At 35.1% G+C, this 21,378-nt stretch overlaps 2 protein-coding genes across 2 annotated transcripts; both read right to left on the reverse strand.

Moving 5' to 3' along the window:
* Positions 1-384: 384 nt before the first annotated feature.
* LOC133035194 (uncharacterized) lies at positions 385-1,721 on the reverse strand. Its single transcript, XM_061111055.1, has 3 exons — positions 1,001-1,721; positions 461-909; positions 385-396 (listed from the first exon to the last, which is right to left on the reverse strand). The coding sequence occupies exons 1-3, from the start codon at positions 1,719-1,721 to the stop codon at positions 385-387; spliced, it is 1,182 nt and encodes a 393-aa protein (XP_060967038.1).
* An 8,717-nt stretch (positions 1,722-10,438) lies between these two features.
* On the reverse strand, positions 10,439-14,520 carry LOC115705648 (DEAD-box ATP-dependent RNA helicase 18). Its single transcript, XM_030633049.2, has 11 exons — positions 14,181-14,520; positions 13,849-14,085; positions 13,262-13,522; positions 13,089-13,168; positions 12,897-13,002; positions 12,683-12,796; positions 12,428-12,526; positions 12,211-12,300; positions 11,953-12,059; positions 11,733-11,876; positions 10,439-11,248 (listed from the first exon to the last, which is right to left on the reverse strand). The coding sequence occupies exons 1-11, from the start codon at positions 14,448-14,450 to the stop codon at positions 10,984-10,986; spliced, it is 1,773 nt and encodes a 590-aa protein (XP_030488909.1). The 5' UTR covers positions 14,451-14,520; the 3' UTR covers positions 10,439-10,983.
* Between the last annotated feature and the right edge of the window lie 6,858 nt (positions 14,521-21,378).

A 21,378-nucleotide genomic window follows, 5' to 3' on the forward strand; every position in this document is an offset into this window, starting at 1 on the left:
TCTCTATTGCTTGATCCACTACGCTGACCAAGAATGCCAGACACCCCGCCTTCATTAGCTGACTAGCTTTTAGGGAAGAGATTAATGGAGTCCTCAAGGCCAGCTTGTCGCCCTTGAAAGTAAACCGATCCCCAGCCTTTGTTTCAAAAACGACCAGTTTCTTTCGGCAATTGATTGTCGCACCGTGACTAGATAGCCAATCCATCCCAAGTATAACATCATATTCCTTCATTTCCAGCTCTATTAGGTCGCCCATGAGTTCTTTGCTTTCGATCATGATAGGTACATCTCGCATTCTTCTTGTTGATAACATGGTTTCTCCCGAGGGTAATTCCGTTACAATACCACATCTAAGTAGGTCACATGGCTTATCTATACTATAAATCAACCTAGTAGCTATATAAGAATGAGTAGCTCCAGAATCAAAGAGAACATTACAAGGCAATCCGTAAATAGAAACCTGACCTGAGACAACAGTGTTGCTTGTGGCCGCTTCTCCTCTGGTGAGAGCAAACACTCGAGCGGGAGCGGCTTGGTTCTCCTTCTTTTGTCCCTTTGGGCAATTTTTCTTCAGATGGCCTGGCTGCCCACAATTGTAGCACACCCCTGACTTCATCTTACACTCCCCAAGATGTTTTCTATTGCATGTGGGGCAAATTGGAAATTCTACATAGGACCTTTTCACCCCATTGTTGTTATTTTGGACCACTGCTTTCCCCTTTTTATCACGATCATTACCGTGATTTCCCTCGTGTTTTCTCTTATTCTCTTGATTTCCTCCATTGTTTCTTCGGGCTTCCCACTTAGCAGCATTCTCCTTCTTTATATCATTTTCGAGCAACTCAGCTTCGAGAGCTTTCTCTAACACCTCAGCATAAACTGTGTTGGTCCCCACCATGATTTTCACATCTTTTTTTTATCATGGGGTTCATCCCCTTCAAAAACCTTTTGACCCGAAGGGTCTCGGTTGGTACGATCTCTTGTGCAAACTTTGCCAGACGGTCAAATTGCCTAGCATACTCCGTGACAGTGAGATTGTTCTGCCTCAGATTCATAAACTCATCTTCTTTTGCAGCCAGTATGGCGGCACTGTAGTACTTCCTGTTGAACACATCAACAAAGTCCAACCAGGTCATAGTTGTTATGTTGCGACTCTGTCTTACTACTTCCCACCAGATCCGTGCATCCTTTTTAAGTAGGCTGGCAGCACAGGATACTCTTTCCCTATCATTGAGGTCCATATATTCCAATATGGACTCCACTGAGCGCAACCATTCCTCAGCTTCAAGTGAGTCCGAGCTCCCATTGAATATTGGTGGTTGTTGTTTCCTGAATCGCTCGTACACAGGTTCAAAACGTTGTATTGGTTCTGGATTCATTGCAGCTGGTTGAAGAGCTAGGTTTCTAACGGGTGGATTTTGATTCCGGCGTAACTCCTCATTCTGAGCTCGTAGCCTTGAAATTTCTTGAGTTAGCTCCTCACGTATACGAGCGTTTTCTCGGAGTATCTCAGCTTGAGCATTGGGAGGTTGTTGTTGTTCAAGTGCTACTTCATCTACCGGTGCTACCGATGCTCCTTGTCTACCTCCCCTACCGCTTTGGCCTCCACATCGGCCTCCGCGTCGACCATCACCTCGGCCTCCGCCCCTTGCGGGTGCTGGAGCTGCATCCACGTGGATGTTTCTATTGCCGTTGATTCGAACTGATCTTCTTGGAGACATTATTTCCTAATGTTCCTTGTTTGTTTCTAAGAATTTCTAAAAGAAGATAAACTTAAATAAGATATCACTATTTTAAAAAAAAAGCCCATACTTACATAACTAGTTCACAAATAATTTCTATTTATTCAAAGATAAAATAAATAATCACATAAAATAATAAGACACACATTTTTTTTTTTTTTCAAGAGTCATATGGTGCTATCTAACATCAAGTTCTAAAATTTTACCCAAAAATTTTATTTTAAACTAACTTGAAAAAAAATTATTTCATATGGGTAGTACCTAAACTTGGATATTGGTACTAAGGTTTTTTTTTTTTTTTTTAAAAAAAAAAAAAAAAAGTAAAATGCAAATTTAAAAATTACAAAAAAATACACATAAAATGCAAGTATATATAATGGACTTACTTGGTGGCAAGCAGAAACTTTTTGGCTGATGTGTGTAACTCGTGAGAACGTTCGGGACCGATATAACTGTGGCTCTGATACCAAACTGTAACGCCCGTACTTTTATAAAAATACTAATTTTATTTACAAGCGTTAAATGCGGAAAATTATAATGTCGCATTTTTATTTAATACTTGAAAATGTTCACAACTGGCCAGTTTTCGTAAAAAAAAACATAATAAGTAATAACTAAAATAATTGCGACATAAACTTAATAGCGTAAATAAATAAATAGAGTGTCCTAGACCGCCCGCAGTTATATGGCCCTCAGCGAGTTCACACACACAAGCATCCAAAGTTCCACGCGCCACCGGCATTCTAGAATTTTAATTACTTTGGTCTGCACATGGTAATTTAATAAGGGTGAGTTACTAAACTCAGTAAGGAAATGTGTGTCAGGTAGTCACATAAATAAAAACAAAACTTAATTAAAATGCACATGCAAACATTTAGGCAGATAGCAAAACATAAACTTAATCATATCACTAGTCACTAATAATTAGGTTCTAAGCTAATTCACATAATAATGATTACGCCCGAGTCCAATTTTGGCAAATAAACTTGAGCTATTGGACTAAATGGCGGAGGGCTGGGTTCAGTAAAATCGTACCCACTACTAAATGGCCCCCTGTCTACCATATAGACCCAACAGTCAAGTATTTAACCATTATCTTCTCGGTCAAACCATGTCACATAAACTATAATCTATCTAATTTAAATAATGGCAAACTACTATACATTATTTAAACAACATAACAATCATAATTAAATAATGTGAATCTTATAAACACACTATTTACATACATACTTAAATAACATGAATCTTATAAACACATTATTTAAATATATACATCTGGCAATGGCCATGCTCTAATACTGTAAACATACATAAATAACATGAATCTTATAAACATATTATTTAAATATATATTATACAGAACATTAAATAACAAACAATAAAGAGTCAGGCAGAAGACCTTAGTTAACTTCTCTTTTACTATTCCCACTCTTCCTATGAATGTTATTACATACAGAAAACTTATGTTTTTCTACTTAATTTCCTTACCTCGATTGTGGAGTCCTAGCCTTGATTGCAATGAAAGTGACCCTTGAGAAACAATTATCTTATGAAAAACCTAAATTTCATACTTATTAATTAGAACATATTACAATGGTATATATAAATATATATATATATATATATATGAGAACTTGACTGTTGAATCTATAAACCCAAAATCATAGAATGATATACCTTAATTAGCTTCCAATGAGATCTAGTTGGGCACCAAAACTTGAACTTAAAATGATAGATATATGGTGAGGCCAATATGATGTAAGATATATGAGAGGATGATGTTAACTTAGAGTCTTAGCCTTGATTTAATGAGGGACAAGAAAATAATAGTTTGTGGGTGGTGTTTGGTTTTATGGTGACATATTAAGCCGAGCTAAGGAGTTAAGGCTTTATTCTAAAATGAAATAAGTGAATATATGAGGGTGATTGCAAGGGAATTTTTGTATGTAAATCTGTAATAGAGATTGGTGTGAGCTATGATTACACTAATGACCCCTATTTATAGCCTTAAGCTTTAGCTAACACACCTTAAACTATATCCCTTAATCTATGCCACGATCCCCATCTAAATATGGTTAAGCTTTATAAAGCTATTAAATTAAACAATTAAATAACTAAGCCCCAGACTATTCGGTCAAAGCTTTAATGATTTCCCTATATGAATCAAATTTAAGCTGACAAATAGTTTTGATCTTGTTAATTGTTGAGAGCTTTATCCTCTCTAGCCCACACGTATACAAGCTTACTAGAGTAGGTTATATACGAACTTCCTTAAACTTCTAACAATTTTTAGTAACTTCACTCATTTATCCCACGTGTATCATATCTTCTAAAATAATTATTCCTAAGCAATTGTACAACTACTAATATTGCTACTCAATAATAATAAGAATAATTATAAAATTTTTTTCTTAACTTAATAATATGACCACATCGTATATGACTAAGCACATAATAATTTTAAATAATAAAAGTTATAAGAAGGACTTAATGCTAAAGCAAGACTTATTCATAGATTGCCACTAGTAAGATTTTAATTTTATGCTTAATTAATTACTAACCAACCCCATTACTTATATTACACACATATACAGTATGGAAGTAGCTTACAAGTAACTAACCCCAATTCATCAAATAAACCCAACAATTTCTTAATTAATAATTCATTTTAGTTTACTATAACATGCTACACGTGCATGCTTTTCATGCATAGCATAAAATCACTATAACTTTATTATCATAAATTTAAAGAAGGTCACTCTTTTACTAATTTATTAATCCATTCACTACTTCCACATCGAGATATCTAGACTATTCTAATAATAATCAAATATTTTGGTTATTACAATTTTCTCTATATATAGCCGCCCTCTCCTCTTCCTCTTGTGACACACGAAATCAACACAACACACAAGAGAGAGAGAGAGAGAGATACAATTTCGAATTTCCTAGTGAGAGAGTAGTGCCCACACACAGCAAATAGTACCTCAATCATAGATTGGAAGATTGTGAAGGATCACATCCATCTGAAGGACATTCGGGCTCAGATCTTGATTATACTCTGCAACAGAAAGGAATCAAGAGTTAGAGATCTGAGTGGAACGAGACATATTATTCCGCTGCAATCAATGTAAGGTTTTCTTAACTTTATATGTGTTTTCCTTTTATCGTTTTAGAAGTTCATATTTAGGTTGTTAATCAACATACTTGTGAATAGATCTAAGATCCTGGTAAAATTAATTCCAACACGTACCGCTATGATAGCATCAATAATACCGTAAGGTACAATTGACCATAATATCACTCTTAACAAGTACTATGCTCGTACTGCCGACCCAAAACTGTGCTCGTACCGCTATGATAGCATCAATCAATACTTTCTCAAATTAGATATTAGTCAAATCCAATACTATGCCCGTACTGCTGACCCGACACGATAGTAAATTTACCGTTCTACCCTTCAATTTATTATATTCTTAGAATACTTAGCTATCTATAAATGATATTTCAGTAAACTAATATAATTCCTGAATGAGATCTCAATCATTTATCTCTATTAAGCCAAGCTCGAAGAAAATCATTGTTTCACTTCTAAATACTTATAGAAGCTATAGATTCTATATCTATGATTAGCGCTCCCACTCAATTATACTATCATGTTCCTAAGTTGTAAGTATTGGGTCGATCCATTGGTCAGCTTTAACGAATAACTCTAAGAACATAAATAATATAGTTGAGATCGAACCTAATCATATCAAGATTAAGATCTATTGACCTAAGATTAAGTAACTGATATTGCCTTAGATAGATATAATGGTAAGTTTATGATATCTTATCTAATGTCAATATCGGTCCAGTCCGATGTATACTCCATACATCTGATACTAGCATACTTTGCCAATGTCCTGGAAAAGACATAACACTTATCCAAGGTGTAAGTAAATTTTATCGCTGATTATCATGTCAATGTAAATCCAGTGTACTGACAAATCATGGGACATAAACTTTTGAAAAATATAATCATGATTATATTCCACTGTGGTTACAATACTATAATCACGAATAACTATGTCATCTGGATTTAGTAGAATTTATACATTAAACATATAATCATGAAAGCAATCATGTGAACCATGCAACATAAAATAATTTCTGATCTTTTGTTAATTAGTAAATCTAATTATATTGAAATGAGTTTTATTTAGGGCATAAAATCCTAACAACATTGTGCCTAAGTCCATATTTTTTCAAGTCGTGCTATGTTATGCCTAAGCACATATTTTTCTCGTGTCGAGTCATGCTCGCAACTCTCAAATTCGTACCGATTTCGTACAGTGTCAAAAAACCCGACCCATATTTACATAGTTCTCCGAAAGTAAAATTTATTATTTCCTCGATTTTTTGTTTTCTTGATTAAGACAAAAGAAGAACTTGGATTAATCGTTTTTATGTTGGAAATTTGCATAAAGTGTATATAACCTAAAATTATATTAAGTAATTTTTATGTAAATTCTTAATCAATGGTGTTAACCCAAAAATTTTACCTGGTGATATAGACATCAATGTTTGACATGTGGCATGAAGGATGACATCACAGAGTTGAGTAGACCAGAGTCATAGCAGTCGACTTGGGAGGGGACCCTAGCCCTGCGCCCAGGTTTCTCCGGGATCTCCAAGATGGAAATTCAAATTTCAATAACTTGAATCTAGCCCATTATGTTTTAGTATTTTGTATCATGAAGGCATGAAGCAACCTAATCTAAGCCCTAGGAGCTAAAATTACACAAACATGAAACTCGAAAGTCAACTTGGGCACCTAGGGTTTCACCTGGCACCCAGGTTGACATCCTCAACTAGGGTTTCATATGGGACCGTCTTAGTGCGAAATGGTAAAAACTTTCATTAAGACATCAAATAGACATACCACATACATATTGAGGCATGAGAATTAGAATATGAGCAAGTTAATTTTTGAGCACTCGGGACCCCGAGCACTAAGCGCCCAAGTTGACAATCTATCAATCTGGGTGCCTTTCAAGTGTCTGATCAAAGATTTGACTTTTGCATTGTATTATTCTTCATCAAAAACGGGGAAATAAGTCCTTCTGGGAGAAAAACAACAATTCCTGGGTACAAATAACAGGGCCCAATGCCCAAGTGGACACTTGGGACTGGCCTTGGGTCTAGGTTGATATTTTGTCAACCTAGGCCATTTAAAATGGAGTTTTTCAGGAATTCTTTCGAGCAACTTCTCCATCTTCAAAAAAAAAATTGATATTCAACTATTTATGCTGACCAAACAGAATTTTTGAAGGGCCAAAAACGGGGCCCAGCACCCAGGTTGACACATGGGGTTGGGCCCTGCGCCCAGGTTGACATATTGTCAACCTAGGCTATTTCTGATCAAGTTCAGCAGAAAGCGTTCCGGGCATTTTTTTTTTGTCATAAAAAATAATGAAGATTCAAGTAAACTCAGGGAGAAAACCATAATCTTGAGAACCTGGAAATAATGCCCAGTGCCTAGGTTGACCTAGGGTTGGGCCCAGTGCCCAGGTTGACTATCAACCTAGGACACTACCTTCAATTGCTTAAATGTCAACTCTGATGAAACCATTGAAGTAGGAATGGTCAAAAATAGGGTAGGAGACATCTTCCTCAAGTTCAAAAGCCTTGAAAGTATCAAAAATGAAATCCCGGGAGCTCGAGAGAAATAGCCCAATGCCCAAGTTGACAACAGGCCTGGTGCGTTGGGTTCTGCTTATCCAAATTTGATGTCGTTTCGACCATCCGTCTAGTTTTTCATAATTACAATGATATATGAAGTCAAAGGAATCACATTCACAACTTTTCATTTCTTATTCCCAACACACCCATAAATGAAGAGTTTCCAGTCTCTCAATTCTGCAAAACATCGACATCTCTGAAAATCAGTGATCAGCTTCGCCAGAGCATATAAATGGACTAACTAGTGTCAGACTATCACTTAGGCATCTTAAAGGACATCCCTTGTACGTTTATACACTTACCCAACATCCAGGTTGATGTCATATGTCAACATAGGCGTTGGGATGTCAACTTGGGCGCTGGATGTCAACTTGGACGCTAGGTCATGAACTACCTACAGTAAAACAACCATAACTCACTCAATTTTTATCAAATTGATATGATTCAACTTGCATTTCAAAGCTAATTCAATGATCTATCAAGTTATGCCTCAAACTCCAAACGTAATTCTGAAGCTATTGTTTTCAAAATTCTCCCCAAGTGAGTTATGAAAAATAAGCTCTGGGTTACCCGCAGCCGGACTCGTCGGGTACCATAAATTGGCCATCACCACCAGAAGCTAATTTTTACTGTTAGATCATCATCAACGGTCAAAATTATCTTATTTGTAATTTTTTCCAATTTTTGTGGATCTCTTTTGCCTATAAAAAAAGAGAGCTCCCTTAGCTCATTTTTCATATTCAGAAAACTACCCACAATGTGAGAAAATTTCTGATAATTAGTCTATTGATGTAATTACCATCTCATGAGAAATAAAAATTCGAAGTAGACGTAATCTCATTACTATCATGACATAGGGGTGAGTTACTATAAATTAGATGTGTCTCTCTTAATTTCTTGACTACTTTTTTTTTTATTTTCGCCAATTTAGCGAGTGAGTGTGGCTTAAAAATTTAATCTAGATTTCTGAGTCAACAAATAGAATAAAAAAAATTATCAATTAAACACAATTTTGTACTATATCAGTTTATAGTTGACGTGCAATTACTATCTAATATGCAAAGAATACAAACTCCTTAATGGAAAATACTCTCTCTTATAAATGGTAAATACATCTACCCAATAAAATTAAATTACACATCAATGTACAAACTCCTTAATGGAAGATACTCTCTCTTATAAATGGTAAATACATCTACCCAATAAAATTAAATTACACATCAATGTACTTAATATCCAAAACAGAAAGAATATTAAAAATTTGTTTCACTCACTAAAAGTTGTGTACTATCCAGTTGTCAAAACCTATTTTAGCAAGTCATTTATAAATTCTTTGTCCCATGTGAAAGATCTCAAACCTCAAATTGAAGCGAGGTTTTACATTTTTTTGTTAACCGAAAATTTTTAGCAACTAATTTAATATATAATTAATAATGATAAAATGTGTTTAAGATGAGAGTTTTTACGAAGTTCAAACGTTAATAAGTACTAGTCCACAAATTACTTGTATTGATGTTGAAGGTTACAACAATGGCAAATTACTTAGAGAATCTAATAGGATTTTGGCTTGGTCCAAAATTCTCTGATCCTTTTACAATGAACATAATGCTTCTATTTATAGAAAATTAAAAATATATTATTTTTTTTTTTGAATTTAGCCCTTCGCTGAAAGTTATCCTAAATGTAATATCTTTAAGGTATATTTCCCTTGGTAAAAAGGGTATATTCTGCTAATGGGCTATAGTCCAGAAGTAGGTGCGTGGGGCAAGACTTGTTTGCTAGTGATGTGACAAGCGAGGTCGTGAGTTGCCTACAAGCGCATGGGAACGGTACGTGTTAGAAAAGGTAAGGGGAAATTCTCACAACAATTTATTTTATGAGAAACTCGTTTTGTCGTTGGTACAGAAGGGACAAGCTACACTGTTTTTTCCTTCTTGTGCGCTGACAAGTGGGGACCACACATGGCTAGGGAGGCATCCTGAGGGTCAAGCCCCTCCCAAACCTTCCCTCCTAGATGCTCAAGTTATTTCGCTCAGGGGCGAGAGTTACCTTTAAGAATTGTGAGGAGCTCTCAGAGCTAATCTTTTTTATTGTTGATAGCAAGTTAAATTATTAGTGAGCTTAAGTTCTTCCTGCCACCTGGCACAACCCTCAAGCACCACATGTACTGTCCAAATTTTGTGACAACACTTTTCTATCCATTCAAGACTTTCTTTCTTTCCTTATTTTATTTCCTTGCTAACAAACATATTTAGGCTATAACTCACTCTCTTGTTAAAGCTAGCTAGTGTGATGGTAGTGCACTTTGACCCTAGTTTGTACTCTCTTGGCAAGTTTGCCTTTCTATGAGATATTCCTTTTCGTTCAAAAAGGAAAAAGCGCAACTTCCAGATATCCTCATCCTCAAAAAAAAAAAAAAAAAAAAAAAACCTTCCAGAAATCCTCGTCCAAAATTACATGAAAATAAACTTCTAGTGCTCTTCCACGCTAGATGTGACCCCAATTTTATTATGCCACACCAAATGGATACTACTTATTTGAATAAGACAAAATTTAATTATGTATTAATGTGCTCTGACCTTTGCATGCTACTACTATAAGAATTGAATAGTTAGTTTCTCTTATAGTTCACAATATGTGGTTATATAGCCAAGCGAAAAATCATGTTTCTTCCCATTTCTATGTTAGATCAAATAGCCTCAAGCCTAATCCAGCTAAAAAGACAATAGCCTTTGTATTACCTAGCCATAATCAAGTTGGATCTTAACAGTAGCAGGCAGTATTGGATTGGTTTCTTTAGATTCTGTGATGAGACACGTTCATATACTTTGAAGTCCATTCATAGATCTTATTACCACATTTTCAGATGATCTAGTATATGTTTACCTTAAACACAATGCTATACTACAATGTAACCCCTTTATTCTTCATTTAACGTCTTCTAACCGGTCGAGCCAAATACACAGAAATTTCAGCTAACAAATTTAAGGTTCCATATACAGTGAACTGCTCCAGTGCTAACCATATAGTAAAACTTTAAATATGTTGTTTTTTTTCCACTACCACTGTATCAGAATACAAATTCACTAATGTCTCTTCTTTTTTTGTTGTCAAGCTAAGCAAAATATCAATTCATCAAAATCAACGGAAAAACAACGAATTAAATAGGGAAGGGAAAAAAACTGAATTACAAAGCCAAAAGGCAATATCAAAAACCTATGCATGAGCAGAGAAGGACAAATTATAAATTTATAATTCTTCATCACCAGCAGCAAGGTACCCAGCAGAATAGAATATGGTGGTTCGTTGTACCTGGTTAGCCTTCAAAACTATGAAGATCCAAGGTTTAATATCCTCCGAAAACTTCATACTCATCCCGTAAACTTTAAAGTATTTCTTTAATTCAGGTAAATTTTGCAACCACTGGTTATGATTCATTTCATCTTTGGAGCTGCTCTTTTGGTGGGCTCTGAATGTATTTGCAAAATCACCTCTGTATCATGTATCATGAATTTCAAAAGTCTTCAATCCCTGATAATTTTGCAAACTCACTTTCATCAATAGTCCCCTTTTTCAGCTTCTTCAGGAGGCGGTAATCTCGTGTCAACTCATCGTCATCTTCAACTGTCTGCACAGCACGTCTCTGTTTAGCTGTTTTCTTCCTCATTGCACTAGGTTCAGCATTTGAACTTTTGCTGGGCTTTCGAGGTTGCTCATGCAACTGCTTTTCTTTCTTTGCTTGCAAATTTTTCTTTCTTTGTTTCTCCCGAGATTTATCCCTAAATTATAATTTTTGTCTCTAGTCAGCATCAATTTATTTATTTTGGAAGATGAGAAAACTCACTACTAAAAGCAGTTTTGCCAAAGGCAAATAAGGAAAATAATTTGCAATTACTAGTCAAAATATTCGTTTGATGATTGTGACACAAAATACATAGTTCCCTTTCTAATTCTAAAACTGGTGGATTGAATTTTCCATTTACACAATATAATGAATAATTTTTTAAAAAAATTTAATACTTATCTTCTTCTACTATAAGAAACCTGTAAGTCAGAACTTCAAGCTTAGTTACGGAATGAAGCTGTTTCATAAATATTCAGCTTGAAAACTAAACTGACATTTAAGAGCATTAAGAAACCATCAAGATTTAGAGAGTAAAAAAAAGTTGATTTATCAATGGCACCACATCCGGCAACTAATGCCACACGCAAATTGAAGCATCTTATAACCTATTGAATTGCTAAAAGAGTAAATTATCTTACTTGAACTTAATGTCCTCCCATTTGACATCTTCAGCAGGAGTGAAACCCTCAATGGAAAGTGAAAACCTCTTCACCTCAGGCATTGAAGGAAGCTTCAAGAGACCAAATCCCATGGCCAACCTCCCGATTTCAAGTTCTTTCCACCTGCATTAAAATAAACACTTTAAAATAATCTTAATTCAGAGAGAGGGGGAAAGAGAGAGTATGAGAAGATAGGCACCTGAAAATGTATGAGCAATTATGATTTTTATATCCACAAACAAAAGAAACAAATGCTCTCACTCCCTTTTCCATGACATCACGGTCCTTTGTTGCTGCAGATCGTATCTAAACAAAGTTATTAAGCAAAAATATCAGGAAAGAACAAATTACAACCACCGAACATTTCAAAAAAAAAAAAGAAAATCTAAAACAATTCATAATTTGATAAATGCAAATGTCAGGCTATATAATAAAGATAAGAATGATTTGAGTTGACCTGAGGAATAATATCAGAAGCATCTTCAGAAATTTCTCTTTCTTGAAGAGGAATCCTTCTCAGACGTAGGAATTCTACATAAGCTTCCTCCTGGAATGAAAGAAAACAACCACGAAAACCATCATCATTGAAATGACACCCGTAACCCTAAGAACAAAATTAAATTTTACTCAAAAGAATGAACCATTTCAAATGGATATAGGAGCGAGGAACATACCTTTGGCAATAAGAAAACGATTGAATTTCCTTCTCTGCCCATGCGAGCTGTTCGTCCAACTCTATGTACAAAAACATTGGGATCTTGAGGGGGATCATACTGCAAAAGCAGAATGTTGAAATAAATGCATAGATAGATAGATAGCCAATGCAATGGAAATGAAATTAATATGATAGATGAGTTGCATGCCCAACTTAGAAGACAACGTAAACAAACATAACCTACAGTATTTGTGTACTTATGAAATGAAATTACCTGAATCACAAAATCAACACCTGGGATGTCCAGCCCACGTGCTGCAACATCAGTGCATAGAAGAATACCACTCGAAAGTGATCTAAAACGATCCAAGGCTTTCTCCCTTGCAACCTATTGGACACAAAAGTTACAAAGAAGAAGAATAAATGATTAGAAGATGATGAATGTGGAATTTACTTTTGATCAAGTATTCCAAACTCCAAAACTTTACCTGCTTCATATCCCCACATAGTGGAATAAGATTGAAACCCTTGAGAGGAGCAAGACGCGGAAGAACAAGGCCCCAATATTGAACACAAGCACAAGTCATGAAGTATCTACAAAAGGAGTGTCGATTAGCATACTAGAGTAGTTCATTCCCCATCATAATAAGAATACGCTTGAACACTTCCATCAAACTTACACTATAATCTTTTGACTCTTGTTCTTAACAAGAAGATCCACAAGCTGTGATGATTTTTTGTCTGCTTCACACTCCAAGTACTGCAGGAAAAAAATAAAGGCATGTGGGTGCTGTAATTTACCATTATCATTCACCAACTACACTCCAAGTTTCCAAAACACGATCCAGCATACCTCAAGGTGAAGACTGGAAGGTGTTCTTGAAGATGCAGCTTGTTCCGATGATACTGTACCATTTGCCGGCTTTGTTTCGGCCCGTACTTCAACTCTCACAGGATTTCTCATCCCTGCCTTGGCAAGCTCTTCAACCGCCTCAGTTTGAGTTGCTGAAAAGAGGCCAGTTCTACGAAGCTTGGGTAAGCGAGATATAATTGCATTTATCTGCGTTTGGAATCCCAAATCCAATAGCCTATCTGCCTCATCTAGAATTAAAACCTGTGAAAAGCAACAAAAACCATAGCATTTTAAAGCACATGTTTCATACTATTGCAGCATACCACAACGCAATGCCATCAACAAAACAAACACAAAGTTCTCTTCAGAAATTTAAATGACATTGAACCAAACCTACAAACTAAATTCAATTCTCCTAAAAAATCAACTACAAACAAAGCGTACACTACAGCATTCAATTAAAAAGGAATAACTAATCGCCTATTTTGCATAGCTCCTTAACATATTTAGATTAAAATCTAGAAGTTGAACCGAATGAATAAACGAAAAAGCACAGAACTTGGGCTGTAGAGAAACCAAATATATACCTCAAAGCTCTTATAGTCCAAAATTTCCATTCTTTCCATAATATCGTTTAGTCTTCCAGGAGTGCCAATCAACAAGTTAGCTCCTTCCTCGTCTATCATTGTCATGTCTGCTTTCACATCGGTTCCCCCAACTAAAAGTATGGACTTGAAATTCGAAAGCGTCGCAATGAATGGCTGCGCAACTTTATATATTTGAGACGCTAGTTCTCTTGTGGGAGAAATAATTACTCCCATTACCTGCACAATCCAAACCAAAAAGAGTGTATTATTCTCTGTTATTTTTCTCGGCATCCAAACAGAGGTTAAGAAACGAGTAGCGGAATAAGACGAACCTGGTGAGGTTTTGGAGGGGTGGAAACGCGACGGATAATCTCGACGAGTGGAACTACGAAGGCTAGAGTTTTTCCTGAGCCGGTGGCGGCGTCTACTGCTACGTCTTTGAATTTGCATAGCAAAGGGATTGTAGCGGCTTGAACTGGAGTGCAGAACTCGAACCCTGTTTGAGATAAGGCTTCGAGAACGGACTCAGAGAGCTCGGGCCTGAGGTCGGAAAAGCGGGTCTCTGTCAGCGCCCGGTTAAGGTTTTCGGGGTCGGCGCCCATGGCAACACTTCACTGCTCTCTTTTGGCGGTAGGTTCAGAGGCAGTTAGTTTTAGGGTTTTATTTCTGTTTTAAAAATAAAACTAGATTATATGTAAATTTGGGAAATTCTACGATGTATCCACTTAAAATAGATACATTGATATACTCTTATCTGTTTTAGCATCTGAAATAATTTTTTAATCAAATTTTTTCTCATGGTCATGTACGTTATAGTTATTTAAGACATCCCGCAAAATTTTAAAAAATTTAGAAAAGTTTAACATGCCGAAAACTACGTTCAAACAGTGTATTGCATGCGTGACTATTTTATTTTATACGCGTGTAAAATATACTGTTTGAACATTGTTTTCTATATTGTAAATTATTCGGAATTTCTCAAAATTTTGTAGGTTATCTTAAATAGTTATAACGTACATAAATTTGAAAAAAAATTAGACTAAAAAATTTTTCTAGATGCTGAAATAAGTCAAGAGTGTATCATTACATCCCTTTTAAGGGGATGCATTGTAGAATCACCCTGTAAATTTAATGTGAAGGCGATGTAAAACGTGAAATTTCACTATCAACACTTATTCTACAATAAGGCGATGTTAATATTACAAATATAAGAATGATTTTTTTACAAAATAGACAAAAAAAAAACAAAAATTAAAAATATTTAAAAAAATAAGTCAATAATTTTTTTTTTACCCTTTAAATTTTATTATTTACAAAAATACTTTCTCATCAAAATTAATAAATTGTTTGTTTATAGTTGTCATTAGATTATTTTTTTAGTTATTTTATAGGGTAAATATCATTTTGGACTCTGTGTTTTGCAAAAGTTACAGATTGGACCCTGTGTTTTGTTAAATGACAAAATGGACCCTGTATTTTCTAAAATAGTAAAAATAGGACCCTGAGCTTAATTTGACAACTTTTTTTTTAATACAACCAACTTGAAGATAATGCTTAATACAAACAGATACAAAAAATGTAAACAGTTTTGTCATAACACTTTTAGATCGGATTATAATTAAACTTTATTTTGACAAAAAATCAATTCAGGGTCCTATTTGTACTATTTTAGAAAATACAGGGTCCATTTTGTCATTTAACAAAACACAGGGTCCAATTGGTAACTTTTGCAAAACAGAAGGTCCAAAATGGTATTTACCCTATTTTATAATTTATTTATAGTTGTTGTGAGATTGATTTCTTATAGTTTTGTAGTTGTTTTTTTACTTTTTGCTGAAAATTTTGTATCTTTGTAATTTTAAAATTTTAAAAAAATATTTTTGTAAACAAAAATTGGAAGACGTAAAATTATAAATAAAACAAAAAATAATATTTTTTTAAAAAAAAAAAAAAAATTGCTAAAAGGCACTAGTGCCTAGGTGTCATACTGGTATTGGTATAATTAAATATCAAGTCAAATATAACTTAAGAAAATATATTTTAGGGAATATCGCTAACCAATCGTAGGATGCTTCCCATAAAAAGTAGGGTTGAGCAAAAAATTCAAGAAATCGACCAAACTGAGTACACCGACCGTCCAAACATCGAAAAAATCGAAAATTGAAAAAACTGCCTTTGCACGGTCGGTTTTAGCGTCAATGGCAAACCGACCGATTAAACTGAGAACCGACCGAACATATATATTATACACTATACATATATAATATAATTATTTTTGTACATATTTAATGTACAATTTTATTAAACTAGTTTTACTTCTTATCTTTTTTATTTTTTGTCTCAATTATTCATTGTTTTATTTTATTATAATTTGATGTATTTACGTATTATATACATACATTTATAAAATAATACGAGTTTTTTAATATAACTCATTACCATATTAGTAGTACTAATAATTTGAGCAAATTCAAAAAAAAAATTATTTTATATCATTTATTTAACTAAGAAAGTTTTTGTTCTTAAATTATATGATATTTAATACAATACTCTAATTTTTTTTAGTTTTCAAATAATTATAGCAAATTTAAAGACTTAATTTTTTTTAAAAAAAAAAAATAAATCTCAGTTTAGTTGGTTTAAACTGTCCAAACCGTAAATTAAAACAGTCGTTTTTTTTATTTATATAATGGTCGGTCGTCTGAATTTTAGATTTTTTTTTTTTTTTTTTTTAAAAAAAAAAAACCTATCAAACTTGCTTACCTCTAATAAAAAATGTTGAGGGCCACTAGTGCCAATAGTAATGATGTTTTACAAATTCCACCGAAATTTATTATGGTAGTGGCAATAACTTAATTACACGAAGCATAGTAATATTACATTTCCATTTCACACTTTCAATCCTACCACTCTCTCTCCCTCTTTCTGATTTGGGTATTCCAATTCCTCTCTCTCAATAAAGATTTGGTATGTACCTAAAGGATTGTTCTATCTCTTTCTTACTAATGGTTGTGGGACTATTTTTAATATGGATGATGACTTACTAATGGTTCTGGGACTATTTTTAATATGGATGATGAACGGTAAGTTAGTTTGTTTATTGTTTTTTTTTCTTTTCTAAACAATAGAATAACTAAATATATTTTTCCAAAATTAGATTTTGCAAGGGGTTTAAAGTCATTGGTGAATGAGAATCGAATTAATTATGTTATACTATGTTTTGTTTCAATATAGCTTTGTGGCTTTATTATACAAAGCTTCATTACTATATCTCATTATTCCTGATGTGGGAAAGAGACCCACGGGTTTTCTGGGTGGTAAAGAGAGCATGGAAAGAAATAATTCATGAGCACCCGATGGTTAACTTATAACGCAAATCAAACACACAAAGGCTCACCTAACCAAGTGGAATAAGTTCCAATTCAAGAAGCTGTCAACACAGATAAATGAGGCTCGTATAACACTCAGGTCTATTGAAGAGGCGCAAAACTTTGATGAGAAGGCTCACTCCGAAGCTAGAGCCAATCTAGAGGAGGGGTTAAGAAGAGAAGAAATCTTTTGGCGTCAAAAGTCGAGAGTGGCCTGGCTAAAAGATGGAGACCGTTCAACGAAATTCTTCATGGCCAGCACCGTAACAAGGAGAAGACACAACTATATTTAATTTCTAAAGAATGAACAGGGGACGACGATTGAAGAAATGAAAGACATAGCCCAGTTATTCATTGAGAAATTTACCAGTACCTTCTCCAAGAATGGCTCACGACTTAAGTTTGATGCTGAGGAGTGGACTCATATGCGGATGGACAATATGTTAAAGGAAGATCTAATGGAAGCTCCTTCTGAGGAGGAAGTATTGAAAGCTTTAGCATCCATGGGAATCGACAAAGCCCCTGGACCGGATGGATCCCCAGTTGTTTTTTTTTCGGTCTCATTGGGACACAATCAGAGAAGACTTCCTCAAATTTATTACACTTCTTTGAATCTGCAGAATTACCCCACTACATCAATGATACAAATATAGTGCTGGTGCCGAAGAAGGAATGTCCATCTATGGTTTGTGATTTTTGGCCAATAGCCTTGTGCAATGTGGTGTACAAATGTATATAAAAAATTATTGCCACTCGGCTTCGAGATATCCTACCTTCCATAATCTCCCCGACGCAAACGACTTTCATCAAAGGGAGATGCATCACTGAGAATACTGCAATTGCCAAAGAAATCATTCATTCTATGTCCCGGAAAAAAGGTTCGAAAGGTTTTATGATGATAAAGCTCGATATGGAGAAGGCTTACGACAAGATGGACTGGGACTTTTTAATGGAGGCTCTCAGCTTTCATGGTTTTAAGAACCCTCTGCTGGGGTGGATCAAGAGCTGAATTAAGAAGATGAATTTGATGATTAATGGGGCGAAACAAGGCACTATCACCCCCACGAGTGGACTCAGGCAGGGTGACCCGCTATCCCCCACTCTCTTCATCCTAGCTGCAGACTTGTTATCTCGGCTACTACAGGACTACACAAACAAAGGAAAGATTAGGGGGGTTCAAAGTTACTCTTACAGCTCCCTCAATTACACATCTTATGTTTGCGGATGACGTAGTCTTATTTGGTCAAGCCACTATCAAAGAAGCACAGGCCTTCATGGAGTGCATTCAGAAGTATTGTGCTTGGTCGGGACAAGCGATAAATCTTCGGAAATCGACAGTATACTTTTCAAAACGGGTACCTAGAAATCGAGTTAATGACATCACAAGTCTCCTGGGAATGTGCAAGATGAAGAATGAAGACTCATATCTTGGAATTCCCCTCTTTAGATCCAAGAAACGATCAAAAGATGTGCAATATTTGGTGCAAAGAGTGCTTGCAAGAATAGATGGGTGGAAATTGTTGGAAATTATTTTACCAGGATCTTAGATCTACTCACAAGTATGTTTATTAACATCCTAAATAAGAACTTTCTAAAACGATAAATTAAACACATATAAAGTTTAAGAAACCTTACATTGGGTGCAGGGGAATATAATGACTCCTTCCGTTCAGATATCTAGCCCTTGATTCCTTTCTGTAGCAGAGCATTATCAATATCTGAACCTGGATCTCTTTCTCTGAATCTTTGATGCTGAAACTCCTTTGGTGATGATCTTTCTTCACGATCTTCCTCACTATGATTGAGGTATCACTTGATGTGTGTGGGCACTACTCATACACTAAGAATTTCGAAATTCAAGAGGAAGAGAAAGATGAAGTGGCAGCTAAAGATAGGGAGAGAGAAGGCTCAGTTTTTCTGAATCAGAAGAAGTGTTTTTCCTGAAGCCTTCACTATCTATTTATAGCATTCCACTAGGGTTAGATTTGAATTATATGGCATTAAAATAATAAAAAAAAATCAACTTAAAAACCTACAATAGGTGGCCGGCCAAGCATTAGTGGATTGGGCCTTGGGTTTTGCAATTTTGCAATTTTAACACCTTTTGTATCTGATTTTCTCAAAAATGCCAATTTCCTAATTCAACCATTTAAATGCCAATTCTAACTATTTAATAACTATAAATAATTATTAAATAATATTGTCATTTATCATATTTATTAATTGAACCATACAAAGTATCATAATTAACAAATATGCCCCTATAAACTCTTTCTTTACAATTTCGCCCTTACTTAGTGAAAATTTCACAAATAGACATAGTCTAATTTGTGAATTATAATTGATTAATCAAAATCAATTACATGAGTCTTACAAGCAATATTATCTCAACTAGTGGGGGGACCATGGGTATATATAACCGAGCTTCCAATAAGTAGATCAAGAATTTAGCACTAAAATTCACTAACTTATTAATTCTTCGTTGAATCCACGCATAGAACTTAGAATTGCACTCTCAGTATATAGAATGCTCTATATGTTCCACCATATAGACACATCATTAGTTATCCATTGTTATAATCCTAATTTGATCAATTATCCTCTATATGAATGATCTACACAGTAAAGGGATTAAATTACCGTAACACCCTACTATGTATTTTATCCTTAAAACACTTGACCCCGTATAAATGATATTTCAACTTATGTGAAATGAGATCTCCACAATTTATTTTCGTTTGGTCAAGCTCGAAGGAGATCATCCTTTGCTTACTATTCGCCAGATAGAAGCTATAGATTCCATGTTTATGCTAGCACTCCCACTCAATTGCACTACCGTGTTCCCAAAATGTACGTATCACCCTGACCTAAAAGTAGGCTTAACTAACAATTCAAGGAACACGAATAGCCTTTCAAGATTGAGCTTAATCATAACAGGATTAAGATCATTTGATCTAGGATCAACTAGGCGATATTGACTTGAATAGAGTTTACGGTAAGTTTAATTAAATCTAAGTCAAAGTTCAATATCGATCCCTTCCGATGCATACTCCATGCATCCAACCTGAGCTTTACCTTAACCAATGTTCTGGAAAGAACATAGTATTTCTCCAAATACAAGTAAACTCTTGTTGTAGATTATCATATCAGTAAAACCCTGTGTCTGATAAATCTAGGAAACTTTATTCACATAGTCATGTTTACTTTCCAATGTGTTGACGGCACAATAAACAGGATCAAGTATGTGAAAAGGGTTTCAGATGAATCTATACATTATGTACATATAATCATGAAATAAATCATGTGAACCATGCAACATTAAATGTTATTTCTGATCTATATTAATAAGTAAATCTGATTAAATTGACGACAGATCTACGTCAATTTGGTTTAATGCTTGGGTGCCAAATGGAGAACACATGCCGCATCCCCTGTTGGATGCAACCCAAGGAGCAAATTTAGTAAGCTATTTTATCAATGAGAATATGTCATGGAATGAAGAAAGGGTAAGACAATGGTTCAATGAAAGGGACTCAAGAAACATCCTGAACATTGGGCTAGCTACCTGCTCAAAACCAACCGGACTCCTAGAGGTGGTTAGGTGATCCTAAGGGCACTTTCTCGGTAAAATCAGCGTATAAGTTGGTGACGAACTCAACTTTGCAGGACCAATCCAATTGGGATTGGAAGATTCTATGGAATTCTCCTATCCATGGGAGGTTGAAGATGCTTTGGTGGCAACTGATGAGAGATGCTCTCCCAACCAGAGAAAAGATTAGAATAGCTATATCTCTCCAATCACGTGAATGTCCTATTTGTGAAGAGGGAGAGGAGACAACTTTACATCTGTTCTGGGAATGCTATTTTGCAAAGGCAATCTGGCAGTCTGTGGGGAATGAGAGCTGATCATTTAAAGCTTGTCTTAATCGGACGATGATTGGATGAGTTGGTTCCATGACAAAAAACATAGACCACAACACTTGTCGTTTGATGATTTTATGACAGGTGCTCTCTGTATATTCAAAGTAATCTGGGAAGCTCGAAATGAAGTGGTTCACGGAACGAGACTCCGCCCTATAATGGAGGTCATCAATTCAGTGAATCGGTTATACAATGATCACCTGTCCAGATGGAAATCGAATGCTAATAAGAGAGTGAACAA

Source organism: Cannabis sativa, chromosome 1 (genome assembly GCF_029168945.1).
Source record: "Cannabis sativa cultivar Pink pepper isolate KNU-18-1 chromosome 1, ASM2916894v1, whole genome shotgun sequence".
NCBI classification, from domain to species: Eukaryota; Viridiplantae; Streptophyta; class Magnoliopsida; order Rosales; family Cannabaceae; genus Cannabis; species Cannabis sativa.

Bases quoted from the DNA above. Each gene is read 5' to 3' on its own strand.
- LOC133035194 (XM_061111055.1), bottom strand. From the start codon at position 1,721: ATGTCTCCAAGAAGATCAGTTCGAATCAACGGCAATAGAAACATCCAC. The intron at 910-1,000 runs GTCTGGCAAAGT...GATAAAAAAAAG, and splicing joins GTATGCTAGGCAATTTGACC to ATGTGAAAATCATGGTGGGG.
- LOC115705648 (XM_030633049.2), bottom strand. From the start codon at position 14,450: ATGGGCGCCGACCCCGAAAACCTTAACCGGGCGCTGACAGAGACCCGC. The intron at 14,086-14,180 runs GTTCGTCTTATT...TGGATTGTGCAG, and splicing joins CCCCTCCAAAACCTCACCAG to GTAATGGGAGTAATTATTTC. The intron at 13,003-13,088 runs GTAAGTTTGATG...CTCCTTTTGTAG, and splicing joins AAGAGTCAAAAGATTATAGT to ATACTTCATGACTTGTGCTT.